At 35.6% G+C, this 26,417-nt stretch overlaps 1 protein-coding gene across 5 annotated transcripts in view; it reads right to left on the bottom strand.

Moving 5' to 3' along the window:
* Positions 1-26,417, bottom strand: part of NUP214 (nucleoporin 214) — a 167,651-nt gene that overhangs the window by 47,543 nt on the left and 93,691 nt on the right. For all 5 annotated transcript variants that reach the window (XM_077147213.1, XM_077147220.1, XM_077147224.1 and 2 more), the window contains exons 22-24: positions 16,807-17,070; positions 15,795-15,956; positions 11,569-11,668 (exon numbers count right to left, since the gene is read on the bottom strand). In XM_077147213.1, coding sequence (XP_077003328.1) covers positions 11,569-11,668; positions 15,795-15,956; positions 16,807-17,070 — 526 coding nt within the window. The remainder of the gene's footprint in view (positions 1-11,568; positions 11,669-15,794; positions 15,957-16,806; positions 17,071-26,417) is intronic.

Genomic DNA, 26,417 nt, shown 5'->3' with positions numbered 1-26,417 from the left:
GAGATTCAAATGTACCACTGTTCTGTTTCCAACATTCTACCTGCATCTTTGCTACAATTTGAAAGGTATACCCACTATTTAGAGAAAGAGCTCTCACCATTATTTGTTAACAAAACATTAAGTGTCACATGGGCAACTCTGAACACTGTATCAGGAAACCATCATTTCAGTAATTTCTTAGTGCCAATGCATGGGAACAGAACCTAATCAATCACCTATTAATGCAATAACAAAGCTTTATTTTTGCTTCTGGGAGCAAATTTTCAAATAGCTTATTATCCAGAGTTCCTCAGTCAGAAGTTGGTTTGACTGGTATAGACAGTGGCTGAGAATGTAGGATTTCTTGGTTTTTTTTTTTTTTTTCAGAATTCCCCTGGCTTTAGGAAAGAAAAATATTTTTTTCCATCAAAAAATTAATATAGAAGCGGAAAGACAAAGATATGCTCATGTATCACAGAAGAAAATTACCTAACAACTTAAAATCCTTATAAGCAAGTCAGGATTTTCTGCTGGAATAATACAGGAAGCTTCCCAATCAGAATTTATCACATTGAGATAGAAGAAAAATAGATTTATTTTCAATGAAATAAATGCCCTTTACTTTTTCTACTGAAGACAGAAGGAGCTACAAATGTTTTTCTGGAGAAATACATCACCGATTCCCTGAGATCAAGCAGGTACACAGGTAGATACAGCACTCCCTGTTCACCTCTGTTGAAATGTCCGAGAGAGAAAAGGAATGTGTGAATGAGATTGCTTGAACCCAAGAAATCCCAGGGCGGATATAGCAGACTTGGTTAGAGAAATGAGAATCACAAGGGACATGAAAATCTTTTATACTTTTGTAAAGACAAACAAAAAGGAAATTAGAAATAAAATTAAAACAACAATTAAACTATCAATTTTTAGAACTTTTTCACACCCCAAATTTAGTTATGACTTCATGGTAAATTAAATCATGCATGAATTATATCTAGTATAATTACGGTTCTATTTACTTGTGATAATGCTACATATCTCATGGGTGACCTAAGTCTCCAAACACACAATATTGGCATTACACACCGGGCCAGGTAACAATGTTCAGAAAAATGCTATTAATTGTAATCAACCAACAAACCAACTGGCCAAATCCGATCCAAGAAATAAATATCCACTATGATTCATGACAGAAAACAGAAAAGAACAATGTACTACAAATAAATATGTTCTAAGATTTGTGTATGATCATGAACCAAAACAATGGAAATCAACAGCTAAAAAGATTCAGGAGAAGACAGAAAAGTAAACTGAGAGTTACTATATTTTAGATGACTTTATTCTACTTTCTAGTCATATAGATCTGAAAGACATCATCAGAAATTTATCTTGATATGCTCTGTTCTACAGAAGAAAAAAAAGGACCAGACATTGCAAGCAGAATTGACACTGTAGCAGGCACCAAAGGGACATTTCCTGTACAAATCTACAAAAGACATTTACATTACTGGCTGACACTAGAGCTGTTTCTTTAGAAATGAGAAACAGAGCAAGAATAAGATCACTAAGGCTAATAAAATTAGGTTCACGGAGAAATGCAATTTCAATAGAATCTAGGTTCTCTGTTTCTCCATCACCCAGACCAACCTGGGAAAAAAAACAATATACAAATGAAGAAGAAAATATCAAACAAGAAGAAATGCTACAACAACTCTATTTCAAAGACTGCCCTGAAAATAGGAAAGTCCTATTTTTCTGTGTTTTGCCACACCTTAGTACTATGTGCTGGAATAAACAGATAAATGTATACACATTCACAGGACGTGTACTTTACATACAACTACAGAACTGAATTAAGTTTGTGGAGCATTAATATGTCACCTAGGCCCTTTCCTAACAGTCTTTAAACCTTAATGAATTTCAGCCAAGTAAATATTCATTCTATTGTGAAAGGGGTCAACTATTCATTCTTTTACCTATTCCTTCAACATTATAAAGTATTTTATAAACGAGAGATCTGGCTTTGTGAAACTTTGGTAAATCTAATCATTATCACATGTATCTATACATATCTTTATATATGGTAGTTATAATGGATGCAAATTACGAAAAACTACTCAAGATAGGTGTTTAATGAACAATGAATTAAAAAAATAATTTAAAGGTGAGGCAAATAAGGAGATAAGAGAACATAACATCAGTAAGGAAATAAAATCAGAGGGAAAAACAAAGAAAATCAAAGGTACAGAAAACAAAACCTATCAATTTATTCTTGGAGTTTCTTTGTTCTGTCAATGAAGATCAGATTTGCTGATACTTTTCTCTTACTGATAAATTTTGCGTCTTCGAACAAATTTCACAGATCTAAAACATCATCCAAAAGTCTGCTAAATCAAATGCAGTTCCCACATGAATGTCTAGACACCAAATACCCTAAATAAATAAATTAAGAACTGCATTAGAACTCTGAAAAGAAATAAATTAAATATGAAAATAGTATTCTGTAAGAAAAATTGTTAATGACATGGAAAATGCCAACAAGTTTCATGATTAAGCTGAAAAAGGAGATTACAAAGTAGCATGATCCAAATCATATTTAAAAAAACTAAATTTTCATAGAAAAAAGGATTTAAAAATCACATATATAAAATGTACCACACCAACGCAAGGTGCTAGTAAATCATGTGATTATATATTTTGATGTTTTTAATTGTCTTTTTTAAACTATCAGCGTTTTTCATAAAATTTACAATGAACATTTGTAATAAAAAATAAAGGTCAAAGTTTTTGGTTATCACCACAGTTTCTATTTGTCATTTATTAAAATTGTGGTAAATATATATAAAAATCATTTTAACCATTTTTAAGTGAATGATTCTGTGACATTAAGAACTTTGATGATATAACTTTCCCACTATTTCCCAGATATTTTCATTTATTCCAAACCAAAACTTATTCCATTTAAGCAATCATTTCCTATTCCCTCCTAAGCTGGTAACCATTATTCTGCTTCCTGTCTCTATGAATTTGCTTTTTCTAAGTATTTCATTATTTCAATATTTGTTCTTTTGGGTCAGCTCATTTCATTCAATGTGTTTTCAAGGTTCATTCATGTTGTAGTTAGTATGTACCAGTACTTTATTTCTTTTTTTCAATTCTAAACCATTGGTCTGTATGTCTATCCTTATGCTGGTACCACATGTTTTAATTACTGTAGTTTTGTAGTAAATTTTGAAATCAGGAACTGTGAGTCCTCCAATTTTGTTTTTTTGTAAGATTATTTTGGCTATTTGGGGCCCATTGCAATTCCAGATGAATTTTAATATCAGCTTTTCCATTCATGTAAGCTGTGGCAGGAATTTTTATTTGTCTTAAAATCTATTTTGTCTAACAATAATATAACCACTCCGGCTCTCTTGATTACTGTGTGCATTGAATATCTTTTACCACCTTTTTTTGGGTCTTTGTTATTTACATTGGGTTTGTGGACACCATATAGTTGAAACACTTTTTTAATCCAAGCTGGTGATATTTGCCTTTCAAAAGATCTTAATCATTAATATCTAAGTTAATAATAGGTAAGGATTTACTTCTGCCCTTAGTTCCTTGTTTTCTCTCCGTCTTGTATGCATTTTTTCCTGTATTAGAAATTACTGCCCTTTTTGCATGTAGTTGATTTTTTTAATTATTTTTTAATTTATGATACATAACCAATACACATTCTTATCATATGTTCATTCCGTTCTTGTTACATAATCAATAACTATGTCATCACATAGTTGTATATTTATCATCATGATCATTTCTTATACCTGCATCAATTCAGAAAAAGAAATAAAAATAAAACAGAAAAAAATTCATACATACCATATCTCTTACCCCTCCCCTTCACCGATCACCAGCATTTCAATCTACTAAATTTATTTTAACATTTGTTCCCCCTATTATTTATTTATTTTTAATCCATATGTTTTACTTGTCCGTCGATAAGGTAGACAAAAGTAGCATCAGACACAAAGCTCTCACAACCACACAGTCACACTGCGACAGCCATATCATCATACAATTATCTTCGAGAAACATGGCCACCGGAGCACAGCTCCACATTTCAGGCAGTTCCCTCCAGCCTCTCCAGTTCACCTTAACTAAACAGGTGATGTCTATTTAATGCGTAAGAATAACCTCCTGAATAACCACTGGACTGTTTGGAATCTTTCAGCCATTGACACTTTTTTTGTCTCATTTTGCTCATCCCCCTTTTGGTCAAGAAGATTTACTCAATCCCTTGATGCTGAGTTTCAGCTTATTCTAGGATTTCTGTCCCATGTTGCCAGGAAGGTCCACACCCTTGGGAGTCATGTCCCATGTAGAGAGGGGGAGGGCAGTGAGTTCGCTTGCTATGTTGGCTGAGAGAGAGAGCCCACACGTAGTTGATTTTTGTAGTGTACCATTTTCATCCCCTTTTTCTTTTCTCCGTATTATACTTTAGTTACTTCCTTAGTGGTTACCTTTGCAATCACCATCAACATCCAAAGTACACAAACATTCTATTACTACTTATCTCCATGCCTCCTACTTAGTTGTTGTTTCAGATTACATCTTCAGTTCTGTGCCCTCCTCCAGATCTCCTTCTCTTGTTTTTTTTTTTTTTCAACTGGCACAACTCCCTTTAATATTTCTTGCAGGGCCAGTCTCCTGCTGACTAATTCTTTCAGGATTTATTTGTCTGTGAAAATTCAGATTATACCTCTACACACTGAATTTCTGTAAAAGTGTTTTAAATATTGTTTTACAAATTTGTCTTTTAAGTCATACAGGGGAGAAAAAGCAGCTAAAAAACCAAAAGTTCAATACAGGATTTTGTGTTTATCTATATGGTTATCTTCATCAATGTTCTTTATTCTTCTCATAGCTTTGAGTGACTGTGCAGTAAATCAAAGTTACTTAGTAAGTGAGCTTTTTATTTCAGCCTGAAGGATTCTCTCTAGCATTTCTTATAGGGCATTTCTTCTGGTAATGAACTCCTTCAGCTTTTGTTTATCTGCAAATGTCTTAAGCATCTCCTTTCTGAACGATGAGTTTGTCAGGTACGGAATTCTTGGTTGATGTTTTGTTTCTTGAAGGGATTTGAATATGCTATTCCAATGTGTTTCTGATGAGGAGATTCCTGATGGGGAAATCCCTTGTATGTGATGAGTCACTTCTCTCCTGCTGCTTTCAAAATTCTCTTTGTTTTTGGAATTTGATAATTTTGCTGTCCTGTGGCTTGGAATAGATCTCTTTGGCTTTACTCTGCTTGGAGTTCACATAGCTTCCTAGATGTGCATATTCATGTCTTTCATCAGATGGGGGAAGTTTTAGATCATAATTTCTTCAAATACTTTTTCTGCCCTTTTTTTTCTCTCTCTCTTGCCCTTCTGGGATGCCAGTGATGTTTATATGTTAGAAACATGATGATGTCCCACAGTCCCTCAAGTTTTGTTAATTTTTCTTCATTCTTTTTTCCTTCTGCTCCTTATATTGGATAATTCAATGGTCTTATTTTCAAGTTTGCTGCTCCTTTCTCTGTCTGCTCAGATCTACTACTGAATTTTTTGAGTTTTTTGTTTCAGTTACTTCACATTTTAACTCCAAAATTTGTCTGATTTCTTCGTATACGTTTTAGCTTTTTATTTTGTTCACACACTTTCCTAATTTCCTGTAGTTCTTTGTATATGATTTCTTTAGCTCACTGTACACATTCAAGACAGTTTATTTAAAGTCACTAAGTAACAGCCCTAATGTATGAGCTGCTTCAGGGATGGTGAAGTGTCAAATTCTTTTTTATCTTCTGAATGGGCCAAACTTTGCTGTTTCTTTGTGTGTTTTGTAATATTTTATTAAGAACTGGCATTCTCAGTATTATATTGTTGTAATTCTGGAAATCTATTTCTCCCTCTCCTCTAGGATTGCTAATATTTTTTTGTTGATGAGGGTTGGAGATATTAATCTGAGTCTTTTCAAATAATTTTTGCTTCTCAAGGGGGATAGAAAAAGAAAAAGAAAAGAGCACTGCCTCTTTAAGTCTCTTCTGTTGCTTTTTTCTGAGTGGGTAGGACAATGGCCAACATCAGTGCCAGCTTACCAGAGATCTGAAGGAGCTGATTCAGCACTTACAAAAAAAAAATACTGTATTATCTCACTGATATGAAATAATTCGAATAAGCAAACTCACAGATTTAGAAACTAGAATACAGGTTACCAGGGGACAGACTAGGGATAGAGAATAGGGAGCTGATGCTTAAACTGTACAGAATTTCTATTTATGTTGATTGTAAAGGTTTGGGAATGGTTTGTGGTAATGGTAACACATCGTTGTGAGTGCTAAATTATATATGTTGAACAGAACTGAATTATGTATTGGAATGTGGTTGAAAGTTATTTGGGTTGTGTATGTTACGAGAATGAAAGAAGATTAAAAAAATGGGACTGTGTAACAGTTTGGACAATGGATTGGAATTAATAGTATAAGCATAATAATGTTCTTTCATGAATTACAACAAATGTATGACACTAATACAAGGTGTTAATGGGGTGGTATGTGGGGGAAAATATACCTAACACAACTTACGGACTATAGTTAATAATAGTATAATTTTAATATTCTTTCATCAGTTGTAACAAAGGTACCAGACTAACGCAAATCTGATGATGGAGAGTATATGGAAATGCTGCATTTTTCACATGACTTTTCTGAAAACCTACAATTTCTAATTAAAAAAAATAATAATTAAAAAAAACATTATGCTAAGTGAAAGAAACTAGACACAATGTACTACACATTGTATGATTCCACTTAAATAAAACATAAATGTAAATAAATCTATAGAGACAGATTAGTGGTTATATAGGGCTAGGGAAGGATAGAGGGATTGAGAGGTGACTGCTAAGGGGTATGAGGTTTTTCTTTTTGGAGTAATGAAAATGTCCTGAAATTGACTGCAGTGATAAATGCACAATTCTGTGAATATACAAAAAACCACTGATTGCATACTTTGGATGGATTGTATAGTACGTGATTGTATCCCACTAAAACTGCTTTTTAAATATATATATTTAAAAAAAAAAGAACACATGCAGATGATTCCATTCATATGAAATTCTAGAAGAGGTGAAACTAATCTATGGTGAAAAAAAAATCACAACAGTTGTCTCTGGTATAGGAGCTTGCATTTAATAAGAAAGGATAAGACAGAATTTTCTGTGATGGTGAAACTGTTCTATGTCATAATAGAGGTTTGGATTACGTGGGTATATGTATTTGTCAAACTCAACGAATGGTCATTTAGGATTTCTGCATTTCACTTTATAATTTTACCTCTAAAACATTAGCAAATATTAAACTCTCGTTAATGATATTCATGCTTAAGTGTTTAGGGGTGAAGTGTCCACAAAAAATAAGCGCGTAACTTACCATGGAATGCATCAAAAAATAAGTTGTACTGGTGAATGGATAAAGGAATAAATAGATAAATGGACAGATAAGTGACACAGCAAATAAAACAAAATATTAAATTGTAGAATCTTTGGATGGGTGGTCATTGTATAATTCTTCAAAGTTTTATGTATTTTTGAAATTGTTCATAGTAAAATGTTGGGTGGGGGAGAAATCGTAAAATCAAGACAAACCAAGGAACCTATGGGAAATACTTCCTGGGTGATGATTAACTTAATGGTGCTAACAAATGAATGCTGAATGGTAATCCTTGATAAAAAGAACACCTCACTACAGAACCAAAGCCTCCAGGTGTTAACACAGACTGCTAAATTCTGGGTAATACAAGGCACAAATTTACATAAATTAATCAGTATTAATTTGGAAATGAAAAGGATTACAAAAGTTCAACTTGAAGAACTGCCATAGTCACTTTTTTCAGTACTACTCCTGTCTTATTCTTGGGGGTTGCAGTACACAGCTGTTCATTCTAATGCCCAGTTGCTTGACTCCTAGACCTGCTCTTCTTCAATGAGTGGTACACCACTCCACTTCAGCCAGTTACTTCTGTAGTCACAGCCTTGTCCTTGACATCACCAACAACTGCACCCCCTTTTTAATCTCAATTTCATAATTCTATTTTCCATTTGCCACCTTCTATTTTCCATCTCACCTGCCTTTGTCCCTCATTTTCTCATATACAACTGACTATACCACAACTCTGGTAAAATCCACCTCCCTCCTCCATGCTTCCCCCCTAACAGAGCTGAATGTGTTAGGAAAAATTCTGCTACCAAGCTATCTAATTCATCCCCTGAAGTGGATCATTAACACAGCACAGTGATCCTACTATAGTTCTCTAGACTGTTCGCACTCTCATTTTCCTAAGAGAAAATAATCTGAAATCTGACCACTTCTCACCATGTTCACTGCTACCTTTCCAGTCATGCCATCATCTTCCATTGGATTACTGAAAAAGCCTCCTTACTGTCCTTCCCACTTCTACCTTTTCCTATTCTAGCCCCTTTGATCTACTTTCAATACAAGAGCCAGAAGAATCATCCTGCTAAACCCATAACACATGTCATATATGACTGGGTGCTTTTATCAAAACTTATAGAACTGTATATTGACAGAGTGAATTTTACTGTAATTATAGCTCAGTTTTAAAAAAAATTAACTTCTAAACTTAAGAACAAACATAAATCAAATCATGATACTCAGAAGCTCAAAAATGTCCAAAGGTTAGTCAAGCCCTGGTCATAGCTTATTACATATAACGTGGTTTGCCCCCCCACCCCCATCCCTGGTCCTATTCCCTGCCTCATCTTCCAACATCTCCTCACTCACTCTGCTTCAGGGACAAATGGCCCCCTGGCTTGTTATGGAACTGCCAGACATGCTTCTGTTTCATTCACAGCCTCTCCTGGAGCCTTCTTCCCTGCTCTCTTACCTCCTTTTGGCCTTTACTCAAATGTTACCTTCCTGTATAGGCCTTTCTGTAAACCCTTTTAAAATTCCAACTCACACTCAGAAAACATTCCTTAAACCCCTTTCCTACTTTCATTTTTATTCCATAACACCTATTACTGTCTAACATACTATATATTTTTGCCAATTTATTTCATTTATTGTCTCTCCATGACTATAGAAGGGTTTGTTTTTAACTTGTTTCGTTCGTTCACTGTTTTATCTGCAGTGTCTAGTACACAGTAAATGCTTGTGAAATATTAACTGAAAGAATGAATGAATGAACACCCAAATTCTTTAAAGGAATGATATATCTGGTGTGTGTTAAAAATAAACAAATGGAAAAGGAGACAAAATCCCCACCTCTTATAACTTCATTCAGTCTCACTTCTTTTCAAAACATTCTTCTCTCCCACTCTTTGCTTGCTACTTTTGGTCACTGTTCAAGTTTATCTTTTCCTTACCAATCTCCATCCCAAACCCTGACTTAATCAGAGTACCCTGTCACATGCTTTCTTAGAACCCTGTACCTCTCCTTTGAACTTATTATACTGAAATTAAATAACTGTTTGTGTAACTGGTAGTTTAGTGGCCGTATTCTTGCTAAAACTTAAGTGTTTGAAAGCAGGAATTTAATGTCTTATACACTACTTTATCCTTAATACCCAGGTAAGTCTCATGCTCATAATAGGTGCTCTTTAAGAATCTTTAGAATCAAGGGATTACCCACTGAAGAGCAGTCTGAATAGCCATATATTTGCTCCAGATAAATCTACCTTAAAACAGATGGTCAATAAAGATGACAGATGAAGCCAATGAACATAAGATAAACCAATGGCAGAAATACATAAACTCATCCTATAATAAATTTTCTATACCACACTCAGAAAAAGCCAAATATAAAACTATATTCTTCAAAAACACTTAGAAGGCTGCTTAAAAGAATCTGAAGGTAAGTAACTTTACAATGAATGTATTCCCCTTACAATCTTTTTTTATGGGGGCGGTGGTAAATACCAATTTTCAGTTATCAATTGTGTTTAGAGAAGAGTTTACCTATTATTCGACAGTTATTAAAAAGGAACTATTTTCCAGGTACCATGCTGGGCACACAAGTTAACATTTTGTACCTGAGTCCAATTCTGTGAGGAGAGAAAGAGAACATTTCTTAAGATTTCTTTTTAACATTTCTGCCCGTTTTTGTTAAACCAGAAAAATGAGCAAACTTGGAATTGCTGCTCTAAGAAAGCCCTTATCAAACATCAGCTCAGATAAACCATTTAAGTGAAACAAAGCTTGAGAAGAGAAAGTTAAATCACCAAGAGGTACTTTTCACACATGGTTAATAATTAAATAATCTCAGAAATAGCCAACCGTATTTTTTTTATCATACACTAGATTTTCTCATTATTTTATATAATACTCTCTTTCAATGGCTTCTCCTTGCCTTTCCTACACTAGGAATCTGGGTGCAATTTCCAAACTCTCTAATACATAGTTCTGGACATTAAAAAGTTTGCGACAACCACAAATGCCATCTTGGGATATCAAAGCTTCAACACACTATCAAGAAAGTGGGCAGGTATGTTCTTCGGCTGTTATGGCCCTGCGATAAAGAAAAAATTGCTGGAATTGACAGTGCTGATAAATGGACCAATGTGGAAAAAAGAGAAGACTAGTGGACTTGTGAAGTAGGGCCACTAGACAAGGTAAAAATGGAACAATGAGTAAAATTGTTCTTTTGGAGGCAGTGAAAAACTGGCATGTTGTGGAAAAACCCAAGGTCTGTGGCTGCTCTTCTTGCTACTGGACTTCAGACACTTGGTCCCTGAATGATGGTGGTCCTCACAATTTCCACATTCAGAATAAGAAATGTTGCTCAACTATTCCCTCTGCCATAGGGGAGGTTGTATGGACTATATGGATCATGGTTTCAAAATGTGCAGACCAAAACAGGGCTTAGGCATATTCCACGAACTGTGCTATCAAGAATACTGGGAGGGAGGCAGGACCTTGAATTCTGAAAAGAGAGTTGGACTAAAGAAAAATGAGCTCTCTTTACAATGATCTAGCCCTCAAACATGGCATGAAAAAAGAAAAGAAGAGAAGTTGGCAGTCTCCAAATAGAAGTGGTAACTTTTAAAAGATCATGCTTTCATACAAAAGGCTAAATAAATTTGAATGATCAGAAATGCCTGTAGTGAAGAAGTGAGGGAAGAGACTATCAATCTCAAGATGACTAGATCTTTCAGTCAGAACCAACTACATTAGTTCTGAAGCATCAATTCTAGAACCTCAAGAGCATTAAAAACAAAACAAAACAAAAACAAAAAAACGATACTCCTGACTTAATAAATAACCCTACTGTGTGCCACATAAATTAAACTTACAGATGGCAAACAGTAAACTAAGTGTATATCACTAAGGTAGACTTTAAAGGTTATCTGCTACTCGCAAGCTGAAGAAGAAAATCTCCTCAAATCCCAACTGTGTACACAGGATCGGTTGTGTATTCCTTTTATAACCTAAGTCTTCTACAAAAAAATTATTCACACTGTCATAGCAGCAATGGTGCACCCTACAGGCAATTCACCCCTAATTTAAATAATTTATTGGTTTAAAAAAACTGAAAAATAGTAACATACCCCATCACTGAAGGGGTGGTTGTAGGATTATTCTTCAATTCCTGCACATTTACCACTTGAGGGACATTCTTCAAAGTTGATTCAGTTAAAGTACTTACAGCTATTTAAATAGAGAGAAGAGAGAGAGATTAATTCAAGGAAAGGATCAAAAATTCTAGTCCATATATAAATGAATAGCAAGGATATGAACACATGATAGCAACCTATTGCATAAAGGAAAACTATGCTAAGTAGTTCTCCAGCCCTGTGTTCAATGGCACACCTGGCCTAATCCACTAACAGGGATCATGGGATGAGGCTTCATTCAATTTAATCAAATATACCAGTTTAGGGGGAAAGAATTCGCTGACCAGTTTTTCTGGAGCACAATTGAGATATATAATACATTGCTGGCTTGTCCTGGAAAACGGTAGCAAGAGCTGTAAGAATAGGAGTTCTCACACTCAGGAGTTTTGCCACTCATTCAGTCAATCTGTGCTTTACGTGGGCTTATGTGCCAGGCTCTGTGTCAGGTGCTGAGAATAAAAAAGATGTCTGAAAGTTTCTTCTTTTAAGGAGTTCACGCACAGTGAGACAGAAAGAGAAAGTTTCTTCTTTTAAGGAGTTCACGCACAGTGAGACAGAAAGAATGATTAAATATGGAAAAGGGAGCTTGGGCAAGAATGGGAGAAGAGGTCAAGAGGTCTGAATTAAGGAACAGTAACAGGGATGGATTTGACACCTACTTATTTAACTTAAGCTACTCAGCTTTTACTTCTCTTTGTGTGTGTCTTATAATTTAAATATGTATTCCCAAAGACTTAATGACATTTTAAAGTGAATTTAGAAAGCCTGAGCAAAGCTCCTGGATCTTTTCTCTTTCTTTGGAAAGTTGAATCCTGTCTCCCCAGTTAAATGATTTATCTGCAGAAGCTTTCTTTTATTCTCTTCTTCAGAGAGCCAACCAGAAACATCTTACATACAGATGCATATATCTCATCTTCCACATTTACAGGTGCCTAACATTTTGTAATTTTTGTTTCTAATATGGAAACAGACATCACACCACCTCTTGCTGACCAGTGAAATAATCCAAAGTCCTGGCATGTTTAAATTTACAAATAATTCAATCAGCGTTATTTTAGGCCTATTCAGCACAATGCCAGGAGTCTGCTTGGTCTAGGTAATATTTAGAGAGACCATCAAATACTTTTATTTTCATAAGGCTTGAAGATATCCTTAAAAAGTTATCTTGTTTATGCTCTTCAATATCTATTTTAGACGCCTTGAAGGCATTTTAAAAATTTAATTTTCTTGGAAATCTTTTGATTTATTGTTGCATGGTGGTCATTCTTTTGTCTAACTCAAACCACCATCTCTTTTCAGTTTTTCTTTAAAGAACTGTCTACATTTTTAAAGAATTGTTCTAAGAAGTAAAAAGAGTAAAAATGTTTTTCAGCTAAAACTAAAATATTTGACTTATTTTGGATTTTTCCTCCTTGGAATTATTGACATTTTAAGGTAGATAGTTTTTTGTTGTAGTGGGCTGTCCTGTGCATTCTAAGATTTTTTGTGACATTCCAGACCTCTATCCACTAAATGCCTGCAGCATCTTCCAGTGTGACAACCAAAAAATGTCTCCAGACTTTGTCAAATGTTCCCAAGGGTAGGGAGTGGGGAGGGTGGAGAGGAAGGGGAGTGGGAAAAATCATCTCCAGATGAGAACTACTGACCTGCACAAATTGAACTAGCGATAACTGAAGTACTTGAAGTCAATTACCTAGATTGTTAAAGCCTAATGTAGAAAATTTGGGATAACCACAAACCACTACACAAGTGCTGATCAGCTTATTAGGCTTTCCATCTGTAAAGGTTAGATTTGCTGTCTTAAGAAAAAGCTGTACCACAGTAGAAGGAGCACAGGGTTGAGTCAGGGTTCTGATACCTTTGAGAGAGTATATCCTTTCAGCAGAGCACTTTAGGTTACTTAAAAGCTGAGCAGGTATAATACCTATTTCATAGGGCTATCAGAATTCTTAAGATACTATGTGATAAAGCAAATGTTAAAAAAGTTGAAAAAGTGACCACACTTCAAGTAGAGCTATGAATGAAGCTGAACAGGATAAGACTAAGGTAAATCAGAATACAGGGTAAAGGATGATATGGCCTATATATTAAAACTTGAACTTCTGTGTGAAAACAAAGGAAGAGATATTTATTTTATTCAAAATTTATATTTTGGGGAGTGTATTATCTAATTTAACTTGTATGGTCAGTTTATTCGAATACCATAATTACATGGAATCTTGAATACAGAGTGAGATCTTTTGGTTTGTACAGGTTAGTGTGATTCCTTGATACATCTCAGAGTATTTTGGGCAGAGAACAAAAAAGGATTTGCGAAGTTCCCTTAGGGAACTGGGAAGAGAGAAGGAAATATTAAACTTCTCCATCTGGGGAATTCCTGAAATTGTAGCAAGCAGGGGGGACAATCAATTCAGTAGGCTGAGCTCTTGATCTTGGGGCCTACCGCTATGAAACTTATTCCAGTAAAGGAGAAGCTAAGCTTACTTATAATTATGCCCAAGAGTCACCCCTAGAGAACCCCTTTTATAGCTCAGATGCGGCTTCTTTTTCTAAGCCATCTTGGTAGGTAAATTCACTGTCTTCCCCACTACGTGCGATATGACTCCCAGGGGTGCAAATATGACACCATGGGACACGACTCCCAGGGATGAGTCAGGACCAGCATCATGCAATTAAGAGAGCCTTCTTGATCAAAATGGGGAAGAGAGAAATGAGACAAAAGAAAATTTCAGTGTCTAAGAGATTTCAAACAGAGTCATGAGGTTGTCCTGGAGGCTATTCTTATGCATTATATAGACATTCCTTTTTAGTTTATGGTATATTAGAGAGGCTAGAGGGAAATACCTAAAACTGTTGAACCGTATATCAGTAGATTTGATTCTTGAAGAAGATCGTGTAACTATGTAGCTTTTACAATGTGACCATATGATTGTGAAAACAGTGTGTCTGATGCTCACTTTATCCAGGGTATAGAAAGATAATTTAAAAAAGGACAAAAATAAATAAATAATGGAGGGGGAGTAAGGAGTTAAAAAAATTGGGTAGATTACAACACTAGTGGTCAACAAGAGAGAGGGGAGAGAGGTATGAGATATATGGATTTTTTCTTTTTTGGATGGGCAGGCTCTGGGAATTAAACCCAGGTCTCTGGCATGGCAGGCGAGAAATATGCCACTGAGCCACTGTTGCACTACCCTTTCTTTTTCTGAAATGTTCTAAAAATAATCATGATGATGAATACACAACTATATGATATTTTGAGCCATTGATTGTATACTTTGGACGGACTGTATGGTGCATGAAGATATTTCAATAAAAATAGTTTTTTTTAAAAAAGATAGCACGTGAAAGACAATTCTAATGTTATTATATAATCTAACTGCAAAGATTAGTTTCAGGACTCAAAGCAAACATTATTCAAAAGCAGGGATTATCAAATTCATAAAACAAACAAACAAAAAAACCCCACTGATTTTTACATTTAATTGAATGTGGGAGATTTAATATCTCCCCTTAAAAGGAAAAAGTTTCAGACCTAGTCCCAGCCTTCTGAAAACTCTCCCCTAGAAAGAGTAAAGAGCTATCTTATCAGTCTTCTCTTCTGAAGGGTATCAAATTAAGTAGTTGGTTTTTTTTTTCTTTTAACATTTGTTCTCCCTATTATTTATGTTTATTCCATACTTCCATATGTTCTACTTGTCTACTGACAAGGCAGATAAAAGGAGCAACACACACAAGGTTTTCACAACCACACAGTCACACTGTGAAAGCTATATCATTATACAACCCTCTTCAAGAAATATGGTTTCTGGAACACAGCTCCACATTTTCAGGCAGTTCCCTCCAGCCTCTCCATTACATCTTGACTAACAAGGTATTTATATCTACTTAATGCGTAAGAATAACCTCCAGGATAACCTCTCGACTCTGGAATCTCTCAGCCATTGACACTTTATTTTGTCTCATTTCACTCTTCCCCCTTTTGGTCGAGAAGGTTTTCTAGGCATTTTCTCAATCCCTTGATGCCGAGTCTCAGCTCATTCTAGGATTTCTGAATCACGCTGCCAGGAAGGAAGTAGTTGTTTCTTGTTACCTGTTGTCCTGGCCTATCATTCAGCTCATAATCAGTTTCTGCAAAGGTGTGCGGCTACAGTTCTTACCTGGGGCCTGACTGGCCATGTGCCGTCTCAATGCTGCAGCAGCAGCTGCCTGGGGAGCTGAGATGGTATGGGAAGGATTAGGGGCTCCATGTTTCACAGTTTTTGTTGCAAGCATTGTGCTATCGGCTCCTTGAGGAATAATTTTGTTAGGAGATGTAGACACTGAGGGAAAAAGAAAAATTAAGTGAAAGAATCAGTCAGGGAAGAGGAATATACAAAAGTTAAAATGATAAATTCTCTGTTAGGGTTATGGGAAAATATTAAAATTAAAAATTTCTTAAGCATTAAGGTAGAAAATTACTAGTAAACTCCAGGCTGATACCCATATCCTCCCAAGATGCCACAGGTAATTTGCCTGCCTACTTCTACTTTAGCCAAAATACCTGCATAATTGTTTCCTTTGATAATGATCAAAACATAGCTTTTATGTCAATATAGATCAGTTTCCTGCCCTCTTCTCTTAAAATCAATCACATTCACTACTTCGTATTCATATGTATTTTTCTCTGCTAGAAGTTATCTGCAATGAAAAGTCCTATAACTCCGAACTGAAAGTCTGAAAGCACAATATAGGTGCATTTCAGTGAGACAATACTGACAATGAGCTTTGTAGCTGGTGAGTTTTAAGGAAGAATATTTCACAAGTAAGAGTGAAATAAGCTAGGATTTGAAAGGCATTTGCGTGGAGGTAGCTTTATTCTGAGACAAATGAAGAGTTTTCTTCTTTTATTCCTAAAAGATCTGTTTAAAAAACACAAGCTAGACTCAACACTAATGCTGTTAAAAGTGCGTTAATCACACAGTCTTTTCTTCCTTACTATATCCTACCAACTTCTTTCAAGGGGAACACACACCTTTTGAACTAGTCTTTTAATTTTTGCAATATTAGCAGAAATGGGAGGGTTCCAATAACCTTATTAATGTGACAGTACGAAACTCAATTACAATTCCATCACTAGTTAGAAACCTAGTAGGGGAAAAAAAATAGTTTCCTTTTTCATTCTTCACTTACTTGAAGTTCCCATCACACCAGATGAAGAACCATGAATCAGATGAGATTTAGCAAATGGAGTTGCCTGAGGCAAGAGACCGGGTTGGATGGAAGGCGTGCGAACCACAGGGGCATGCCTAGGGACCTGGACCACTATATCCTCATCTTTACATGACACCCGTGCGTCTTCACTCTCCAAAGACTGGGAAATGGATGATGTTGAGCTGGCTTCATCCAAGTCTTCATAATATCTCTGAGACAGGAAGGCTGACCGAGAGAGACTGGCTACAAAGCCCAAAACAAAACACAATTTAGAGAACTCAAAGAAATATCCCATTTGTAAAATAATTTAATTATTCTTTATTTTAAGTAGAAGTTACGGTTATCATGTGTGAACAAAGATGGTTTTGGATCCTGGCTCCAATGGGGCTCTGAAAAACTGAGTAGCGAAAGACAAGAACATTTGACTGTCGAATAAAAGAACCTGGAGATAGTGAGAGACAGAATGGGTGCTGATATAAAAGCAGGAAACTCTGAGCCCTCAATGGAAGTTTTCACAGGTAGCATAATATGTCGGAAAAGTAACAAACACACTTCCACGGCAGGGTAAGCAGTCACACCATTGCTGCTGTTCCCCAACAATAACCTAAGAACAGTCCTAATGCAAACTGAAAAAGAAGGTATGTCCTCAGTCCCGAGTGTCTCAAACATTTCCAGATAAATCTAATGATGCTTTTGAATCAGTTGATAAAGATATAAACAAATATATCACTGAAACCATGGCTTTCTTCGTTTTTAAAATTTTCATTTATAAATTACAAAGTAAGGATTTAAGCCATGTTACTTTCTACTATGAATTTCAGAATGCATATTACTGCTTGTATATTGGAAAAATAAAAATCAAAGCAAAAAACCCAGCCCTTTCTCCTCCCCAAGCTATTTAAAATTATTTGCTAATATTTATTGACTTAATTGTCCTACAGGCACATTACTTTGCAAGATTTTATTTGCCATAATGTAAATGTAGCATATACTAATAAAGATGAAATTTAATGCAATGGGTTAGAGCTGAGAAGAATGATTTAGTAACCACTAGGAATTCTACTATTAATGTGGAAATGTAAATGGTTAAGTAGTTGAATCAGAATTCAAATCCAGGTGTATCTGACTTCAAAGACTTGTTTTTAACAACACTGTAATACATGAGAGCGAATCCTATGCTGCACAGAATTTTGAACCATATGACTTTGCTGCATCAACTGAAAGATGCAATGTCCATGTTCACTCTCACAGGGCAGGAATCTGGGACTGCCTGCACAGCTGATAAGCACTGCTTCCTATCATGATTGATCAAGGATGCAGCCATCTTTCAGGCATTAGGGAGGGGTGCCACTGAAATTTAAAGAATTTTATTCTGCTTAAGGGAATAATTAATTAGGAAAAACAACCTACACTAACAGAAGAAAAAGGAGAGAAATCAAACAATCATTCCAGTAGATGAAAAAGCATTAGATAAAATCTAGCATCCACTCAAGATAAAATTCCTTAGCAAACTAGGAATAAAACCTAATCTGATAAAGGTTACCTACAGAAAACAAAAGAAAGCCTCACATATTATGGTGAACTACAAAAAAGTGTTCCCTTTGAGGCAAGGCAAGGATGGCCACTCACAATTTTTATTGGACACTGCATTTGAGGACCTAGCCAGTGAAACAAGGTAAGAAAAATAAATAAAATATAAAGACTAGAAAGGCACAAACAAAATAGTTAGGATCCATAGGTGATATAATCATTTACATAAAAAGCCCAAGAAATAGCTACAGATATATTAAAATAAATGAGTTTAGCTAGGTTGCTAGATGCAAAGTCAATACACAAAAATCTAATGTATTACTATATACTACAGTCAACATAAAATAAGACATAAAATGAAATGTAAAGGAAAAAACCTATCATTATAAGAGCATCAAATTTTTTTTTAACATTTAGCGATAAATTCCACAAAAGACATGCATTCACTGGTGTTTGTGGTGGCAGTGTTTATGATTCAAGTAGATGGAGGTGGCCTAAGAGTACAATGATAGAGAAATAGGGGGTTGGGGGTGCAGAACTCTGCCATATACATACAATGGACTCCTGAGCAGCTGCAAGAAGGAATGAAGTGGTGGGGCATGCAACTAGGTTGAAGGGTCTTGAGGACAGTATGTTCAGTGAAATATCAGAAACGGAAGAACAGATATTATCATGCCCCAGGTATATGGACTAACCATAGTATACAAACTCGGAGGATTGACATAAAAAGCATGGGTTATCAGGTTGGGGCCTATTGTAAAAGATCCTAGACGGCTCTTGGAATAGTCACTTCTATTCTGGAGTTTTGACTGCTAGTTCTAAATTCTGAGCTGCTGAGCTATTTGTGTATAGTCTGGTCATTCCCTGAAACTCTGGGTATTTGTGTGGCACCTAAGAGATCTCCCACCCTATTCAAAATTCTGTGTAAATATGGTGTATGAATTAACTGACCACACAAGTCAAACTAGACAGTGTGACACCCTAAAAAAAAAATATCTTGCTCCAAATAAACATCTCCTTCTTTGGTTCCACACAAAAACTGAAGTTCCAAAGAGATCTTGTTGGTTTGTACGGGTTGGTGTGATGTCCCGATGCATCCCAGAGAGGTTTGTGCAGAGAATAAAGAGGTGTTTGTGGGGTTCCTTGGTTGACTGGGGAGACAGACGAGGTGTTGAACTTCTCCATCTGTGGAGTTCCTGATAGTTTCACAGTAGGGACAACCAATTTGATGAGATGGCCCTTGATATTGGGGTTCACCCCTGTGAGACTTGTTCCTGTGGTTGTGCTTGTGGGTCACTCCCAGAGAACCTTTTTTTGCTGTTCAGGTGTGGCCTCTCTCTCTCTCTGAGCTGACTTAGTGGGTGAACTTACTGCCCTACCCCCTACATGGGACATGACTCCCAGAGGTGTAAATCTCCCTGGCAATGTGGGACAGGACTCCCAGGATGAGCTGGGACCCAGCATCATGGGATTGGGAGGGACTTTTTGACCAAAGGGGGTAAGAGAGAGATGGGATAAAAATAAGGTTTCAGTGGCGGAGGGATTTTGAATGGAGTTGAGAGGTTATCCTGAAGGTTATTTTTAGGCATTATAAAATTAGCCCTTTTTTTAGCTTATGGTATATTGGAGTAGCTGGTGGGAGGCACCTAAGGCTGTTGAACTGTATTCTACTAGCTTTGGTTCTTGGGGATATTTGTATAATTATACAATTTTTACAGTGTGGCTGTGTAATTGTGAGGACCTTGTGGCTGGCACTCCAGGGTATGGACAGATGAGTGAAGAATAAGGACAATAATAAACAAATAAGTGGGAGGGGGTATGTGAGTAAGAGGTAATAAATGAATGAATGAATGAATGAAGTAGACTGAACTCTTTGTGGTCAATGAGAGAGAGAGGTAAAGTGTATGGGATGTAGGAGTTTTTTCTTTTTGTTTCTTTTTCAGGAATGATGCAAACATTCTAGAGGGGATCATGGTGATGAGTGTACAACTGTGGGATGATATTGTGGGCCAATGATTGTATACTCTGGATGGACTGTACGTGTGAGAAGATATTTCAATAAAAATATTTTTTTAAAAAAGATGTGCATCCCTTCCATGCAGAAAACATGAAGATAAATTAAAGAGGATCCAAATAAACTGAGGAATATAACAGGTTCAAGAACTGAAAGATAAACACCGTACAGATGTCAAATCTCCCAAGCTGATTTAGAAATTCAGTATAATCCCAATAGAATCTCAGTACAATCAAAATCTCAACTCCTCTTTGGGGGTGAAAGAGGCAAAATTTGACAAAGCAATTTCAACATTAATATGGAAACATAAAGGATCAAGAATAGTCAAAATATTCTAACCAGGGATCAGAGGATAACTTGTTTTTCTAAGTAGTTTCTTTGAAATACAGATACGTTTATTTGTTTCCATATTGTCTATGGCTGCTTTTCCATTACAAGTGCAGAACTGAGTAGTTGCAACAGAAACCACATAGCTTGCAAGCCTAAAATATTTACTATCTAGCCCTTTAGCAAAAGATTGCCTGTGGTCTAGATTGCAGAACTTTTTGTGATGATGAAATGTTCTATAGCTCTGCTTCCCATGACACCAACTACAAGCCAACAGGCACAACGAAGCACTTAAATACGGCTACTGCAACTGAGGAAATGAATTTTAAAGTTTATTTAACTTTAATCAACAAATTTATATATCCACATGAGGCTTAATGGCAAATGTATTAGCACAACTTTAGAATCTAGAAAAACAACAATACTGAGCTCTGTTGTAATACTAATTAACAGAAAAAGTATGGTACTGGAGTTTTCTAATCAGTGCATGAGTCCAATAGACTTACACAGATATGGATAATTGGTTTACAAAAAAAGGTGGCCCTGCTAAACAACAAGGAAAGAAGAATCTTTTCAATAAAATGTTATGACAATCAGATATTTAAAGAGGAAAAAAATGACATGCGAGTCATAGACAAAATCAGATCTAGATAGGATAAATAAAATGTGGTTTAGCTATACTACAGAATACTATTTAGCAATGAAAAAGAAGGAAGTACTGATATATGCTATAAATCTTGGATGAACGTCTTCCAAGTATAATGAAAGACATCATACTAAGAGAAAATTCAAAGACAAACCGAAAGACTACGTATGATTACATTCATATGTAACTATTAGAAAAAGAAAACAGATCAGTGGTGGGCTGGGGAGGGGTGCGAAAAGGGACTGACTACAAATAGGCATGAGGAAATGGTTTGAAGTGATGAAAATGTTCTAAAACTGTAATGTGGTGATATTTACAAAATTCTGCAAATTTACTACAAATCAGCAAACTAAACAGTTACAGTGGGTGAATTTTATGACATGAAATTATACTTCCACAAAGTTGTTTTTAATTCTAGGGAGATAGATCTAAATTGTGAAAGGCAATACATTAATGTTTCTACAGAAAATCATGAAGGTGCATACTCTCATAGTGTAGAGATAGAGAAGGAGTTTTTAGACAGGGCACCAAAAGTACTAAGTGTAAAAGTAAAGGATGATAAACCTAACTTCATTAAAATTAATAACTTATGTTAACCAAAAGACATCAAGAGAGTAAAAAGGCAACGAAATGGATATCTACAATGCATTTAACCAACCCAGGGCTAGAGCCATGATTTATAAAAGCATTTAGAAATCAATAACATGGACCATCCAGTAGAAATATGGGTAAGACACTTAATCAGGCCTTTCACAGAAGAAGATATTCAAATGGTTACAAATGTGGAACAACTGGAACATTCATACATTGATGGTAAAAGTCTAAATTGACAGAACCCATCTGAAAAACTGTCAATCTTTTGAAGTTGAGCATATTAAGAGAGTATGCACTAACAATTCTAATCCTAGCTATGTACTCAAATGAAAGAGGTGGACATATACTCCAAGAGATATGCACAAGGATGTTCAGAACATACTGTGAAATAGCTAAAATCTGGAAGTAGCAAATGTTTACCAATAGGAAAGTGGATAAAAAAATGTAGTAGTCATACAATGCAATATTCTAGAGCAATATTTAAAAAAGGAATAAACAACACAAATAATATGGGTGAATCTTACAGATCTAAGTGGAACAAGAGAAGCTAACCAGAATATATGAATGGACTTATATAATATGCAAACATTAAAAAAAAGGCAAAACTAAATTATTATATTGGGAGTGTACATGCTTCAACAGTAAACCTTATAAAGAAAAGGAAAGATAAATAAGGCTAAAGAGAATGACAACTCAATGTAATGTATGATTTTGGATTAGAGATGAAATTTTTTTTTATTATTAAAGAATAAAAAGAAATTAACACAACATTTAGAAATCATTCCATTCTACATATGCAATCAGTAATTCTTAACATCATCACATAGATGCATGATCATCATTTCTTAGTACATTTGCATCGATTTAGGAAAAGAACTAGCAAAACAACAGAAAAGGATATAGAATGTTAATATAGAGAAAAAAAATAAAAATAATAATAATAAAAAAAAGGAAAAAGAAAAAAAAGACAGACAGACAAAAAAAAAAAACCTATAGCTCAGATGCAGCTTCATTCAGTGTTTTAACATGATTACTTTAGAATTAGGTATTATTGTGCTGTCCATTTTTGAGTTTTTGTATCTAGTCCTGTTGCACAGTCTATATTCCTTCAGCTCCAATTACCCATTACCCGAGATTTTTTTTTTTAAGTTGCCATATAGGACATAATTGGGAGAGCTGGCAAAATTATAGGCTATATTTGATAACAGTATTCTATCGATTTAAAATTTCCTGAATATAACTGCATTATGATTGTTTGAGAAAAAATGTCCTTGTTCTTAGAGGATACATTCTAAAATATTTAAGAATAATGGGTCCTGTGAGTAAAAAAAGTATTTGCCAAGTCCCCTTGGGGGAATGGTGAGAAAGGGGGAAAATTCAACTTCCCCAAGTGGAGAATTCTTGATATTCTCACAAGCAGTGGGGACAACCAAAGCAACAGACTGAGCCCCCAATCTTGGGGTTTCTTCATAAGAAACTTAACCCCACAAAGGATAGGTCAAGCCTACTTAAATTAGGCCTGAGAGTCACTCCCAAGAGAACCTCTTCTGTTGCTCAGATGTAGCCTCTCTCTCCAGCCAATACAACAAGCAAACTCACCACCCTCCCCTGTCTATGTGGGACATGACTCCCAGGGGTGTGGTCCTTCCCGGCAACATGGGACAGAAATCCTAGAATGAGATGAGACTCAGCATCAAGGGACTGAGAAAACCTTCTCGACCAAAAAGGGGAAGAGCAAAGTGAGACAAAATAAAGTGTCAATGGCTGAGAGATTCCAAACAGAGTTGAGAGGTTATCCTGGAGGTTATTCTTACGCATTAAATAGATATCACCTTGTTAGTCAAGATGTAATGGAGAGGCTAGAGGGAACCGCCTGAAAATGTAGAGCTGTGTTCCAGTAGCCATGTCTCTTGAAGATCACTGAATAATGATATAGCTTTCACAATGTGACTGTATGATTGTGAAAACCCTGTGTCTGATGCTCCTTTTATATACCTTAAAACACACGGAATAAAAATAAATAATAAGGGGAACAAATGTTAAAATAAATTTAGATTGAAATGCTAGTGATCAATGAAAGGGAGCGATAAGGGGTATGGTATATATGAATTTTTTTCTGTTTTCTTTCAATTTCTTTTTCTGAATGGATACAAATGTGCTAAGAAATTATCATGATGATGAATATGCAACTATGTGATGATATTGTGAATTACTGATTATATATGCAGAACGGAATGATCATATCTTTTTTTTTTCATTCCATTCTACATATATAATCAGTAATTCTTAATATCATCACATAGTTGCATATTCATCATTTCTTAGTACATTTGCATCGATTTAGAAAAATAAAAAGACAACAGAAAAAGAAATAAAATGATAACAGAGTAAAATAAGTTTTTTTTTTTACTCTGTTATACCATACCCCTTACCCCTCGCTTTCATTTACCACTAGCATTTCAAACTAAACTTATTCTAACATTTGTTTCCTCTATTATTTATTTTTATTCCATATGTTCTATTCTTTTGTTGATATGGTAGATAAAAGGAGCATCAGACACAAGATTTTCACATTCACAGAGTCACACTGTGAAAGCTATATCATTATTCAATCATCAAGAAACATGGCTACTGGAACACAGCTCTACGTTTTCAGGCAGTTCCCTCCAGCCTCTCCACTACATCTTGAACAACAAGGTGATATCTACTTAATGCCTAAGAATAAGCTCCAGGATAACCTCTCAACTCTATTTGGAATCTCTCAGCCACTGACACTTAGTCTCATTTCACTCTTCCCCCTTTTGGTTGAGAAGGTTCTCTCAATCCCTTGATGTTAAGTCTCAGCTCATTCTAGGGTTTTTCTCAGTCCCTTGATGCTGAGTCTCAGCTCATTCCAGGATCTCTGTCTCACGTTGCCAGGAAGGTCCACACCCCTGGGAGTCATGTCCCATGCAGAGAGGGGGAGGGTGGTGAGACTGCTCGTCATGTTGGCTGGAGGGAGAGGCCACATCTGAGCAACAAAAGAGACTTTCTTGGAGGCGACTCTTAGGCCTAAATTTTAAGTAGACTTGACCTATCGTTTGTGGGGTTAAGTTTCATATGAACAAACCCCAAGACTGGGGGCTCAGCCTGTAGCTTTGGTTGTCCACACTGCTTGTGAGAATATCAAGAATTCAACTTGGGGAAGTTGAATTTCTCCCCACTCTCACCATTCCCCGAAGGGGGCTTGCAAATACTTTTCCACTCACTGGAATGATCATATCTTAATGTAAAAAAAAAAAAGAGTAAAGGGTCCTGTGGGTGAAGTGGAGAAGGTGTTCATTATTCTCGCAAGTTTTCTAGAGGTTTGAAATTTTTGAAAATAACAAAAAATAATAATAAAAAAAGCAAAAGCATACCTAATATATAAGTCCACAATCTGGTGCCTGTGGGATAAAGGGAAGACTACAGATGCACAGAGGGACTTTAAGGAAGTTGGCAACATTCTGTTTCTTAACCTGGGTAAAGGTTATATGATGTATATTCTTCTTTTGTGCAATTTACTGTATGTGTGTTATAGTTCATGATTTTAAAAGTTAAATACTTTTCTACACTGAGTTACTCTTCACAGCATGCATCACAATATTAAATAAGTATAATGTTCAGCTATTTCTTTAATACCTGTGTTTCTCCCTTAACTAAAATTTAAGCTTTATGTGATCAGAGTCCATGTCTCTATTTAACACTGTCTGGAACAAAGTAAGTACTCATATTTGTTGAATGAGTAAATAAATACATGACTGAAATCTCACTTCTAAGGAATCTATGATAAAGGTATAATCAGAGATGTGGTTCCAGATTTGTGAATAAGGATATCCTGAGTAAAATCTTGACAACAAGATTAAACCTTGACAACAAAGAATGAATAAGTAAATTATGGTCTTCTAATAGAAGGAAATATTGGGGAGTCCTTAAAATGCATGGATTCAAAGAGTATTTTAAAGTAGAAAGGCCAGGAATTCTTTTATCAAAAATTTTCAGGACAGGGCGGGCCGCGGTGGCTCAGCGGGCAAGAGTGCTTGCCTGCCATGCCGGAGGACCCCGGTTCGATTCCCGGCCCCAGCCCATGTAAAAAACAAACAAACAAAATATAATAAAACAAGAAAATGTTTAAAGATGTTTCCCTTTCTTCCTCCCTTCCTTCCTTCTCTCTGTCTTTCCTTCCCTTCCTCCCTCTCTCTAAAAAAAAAAAAAAAAAAAAAAAAAAATTTTCAGGACATAAATGCCTATATCAAAAAAGAAGAAAGGGCAAAAATACAGGAATTAACTGTCCATTTGGAAGAACTGGAGAAAGAACAGCAAACTAACCCCAAAGCAAGCAAAAGGAAGGAAATAACAAAGATTAGAGAAGATAAATGAAATTGAGAACATGAAAAACAATTGAGAAAATCAATAAAACCAGAGGTTGGTTTTATGAGAAAATCAATAAGATTGATTGGC

Source organism: Tamandua tetradactyla, chromosome 2, assembly GCF_023851605.1.
Source record: "Tamandua tetradactyla isolate mTamTet1 chromosome 2, mTamTet1.pri, whole genome shotgun sequence".
Taxonomy (NCBI): Eukaryota; Metazoa; Chordata; class Mammalia; order Pilosa; family Myrmecophagidae; genus Tamandua; species Tamandua tetradactyla.
The sequence above is the reverse complement of the archived record's forward strand: the minus strand, read 5'-3'. Positions and strand labels throughout refer to the sequence as shown.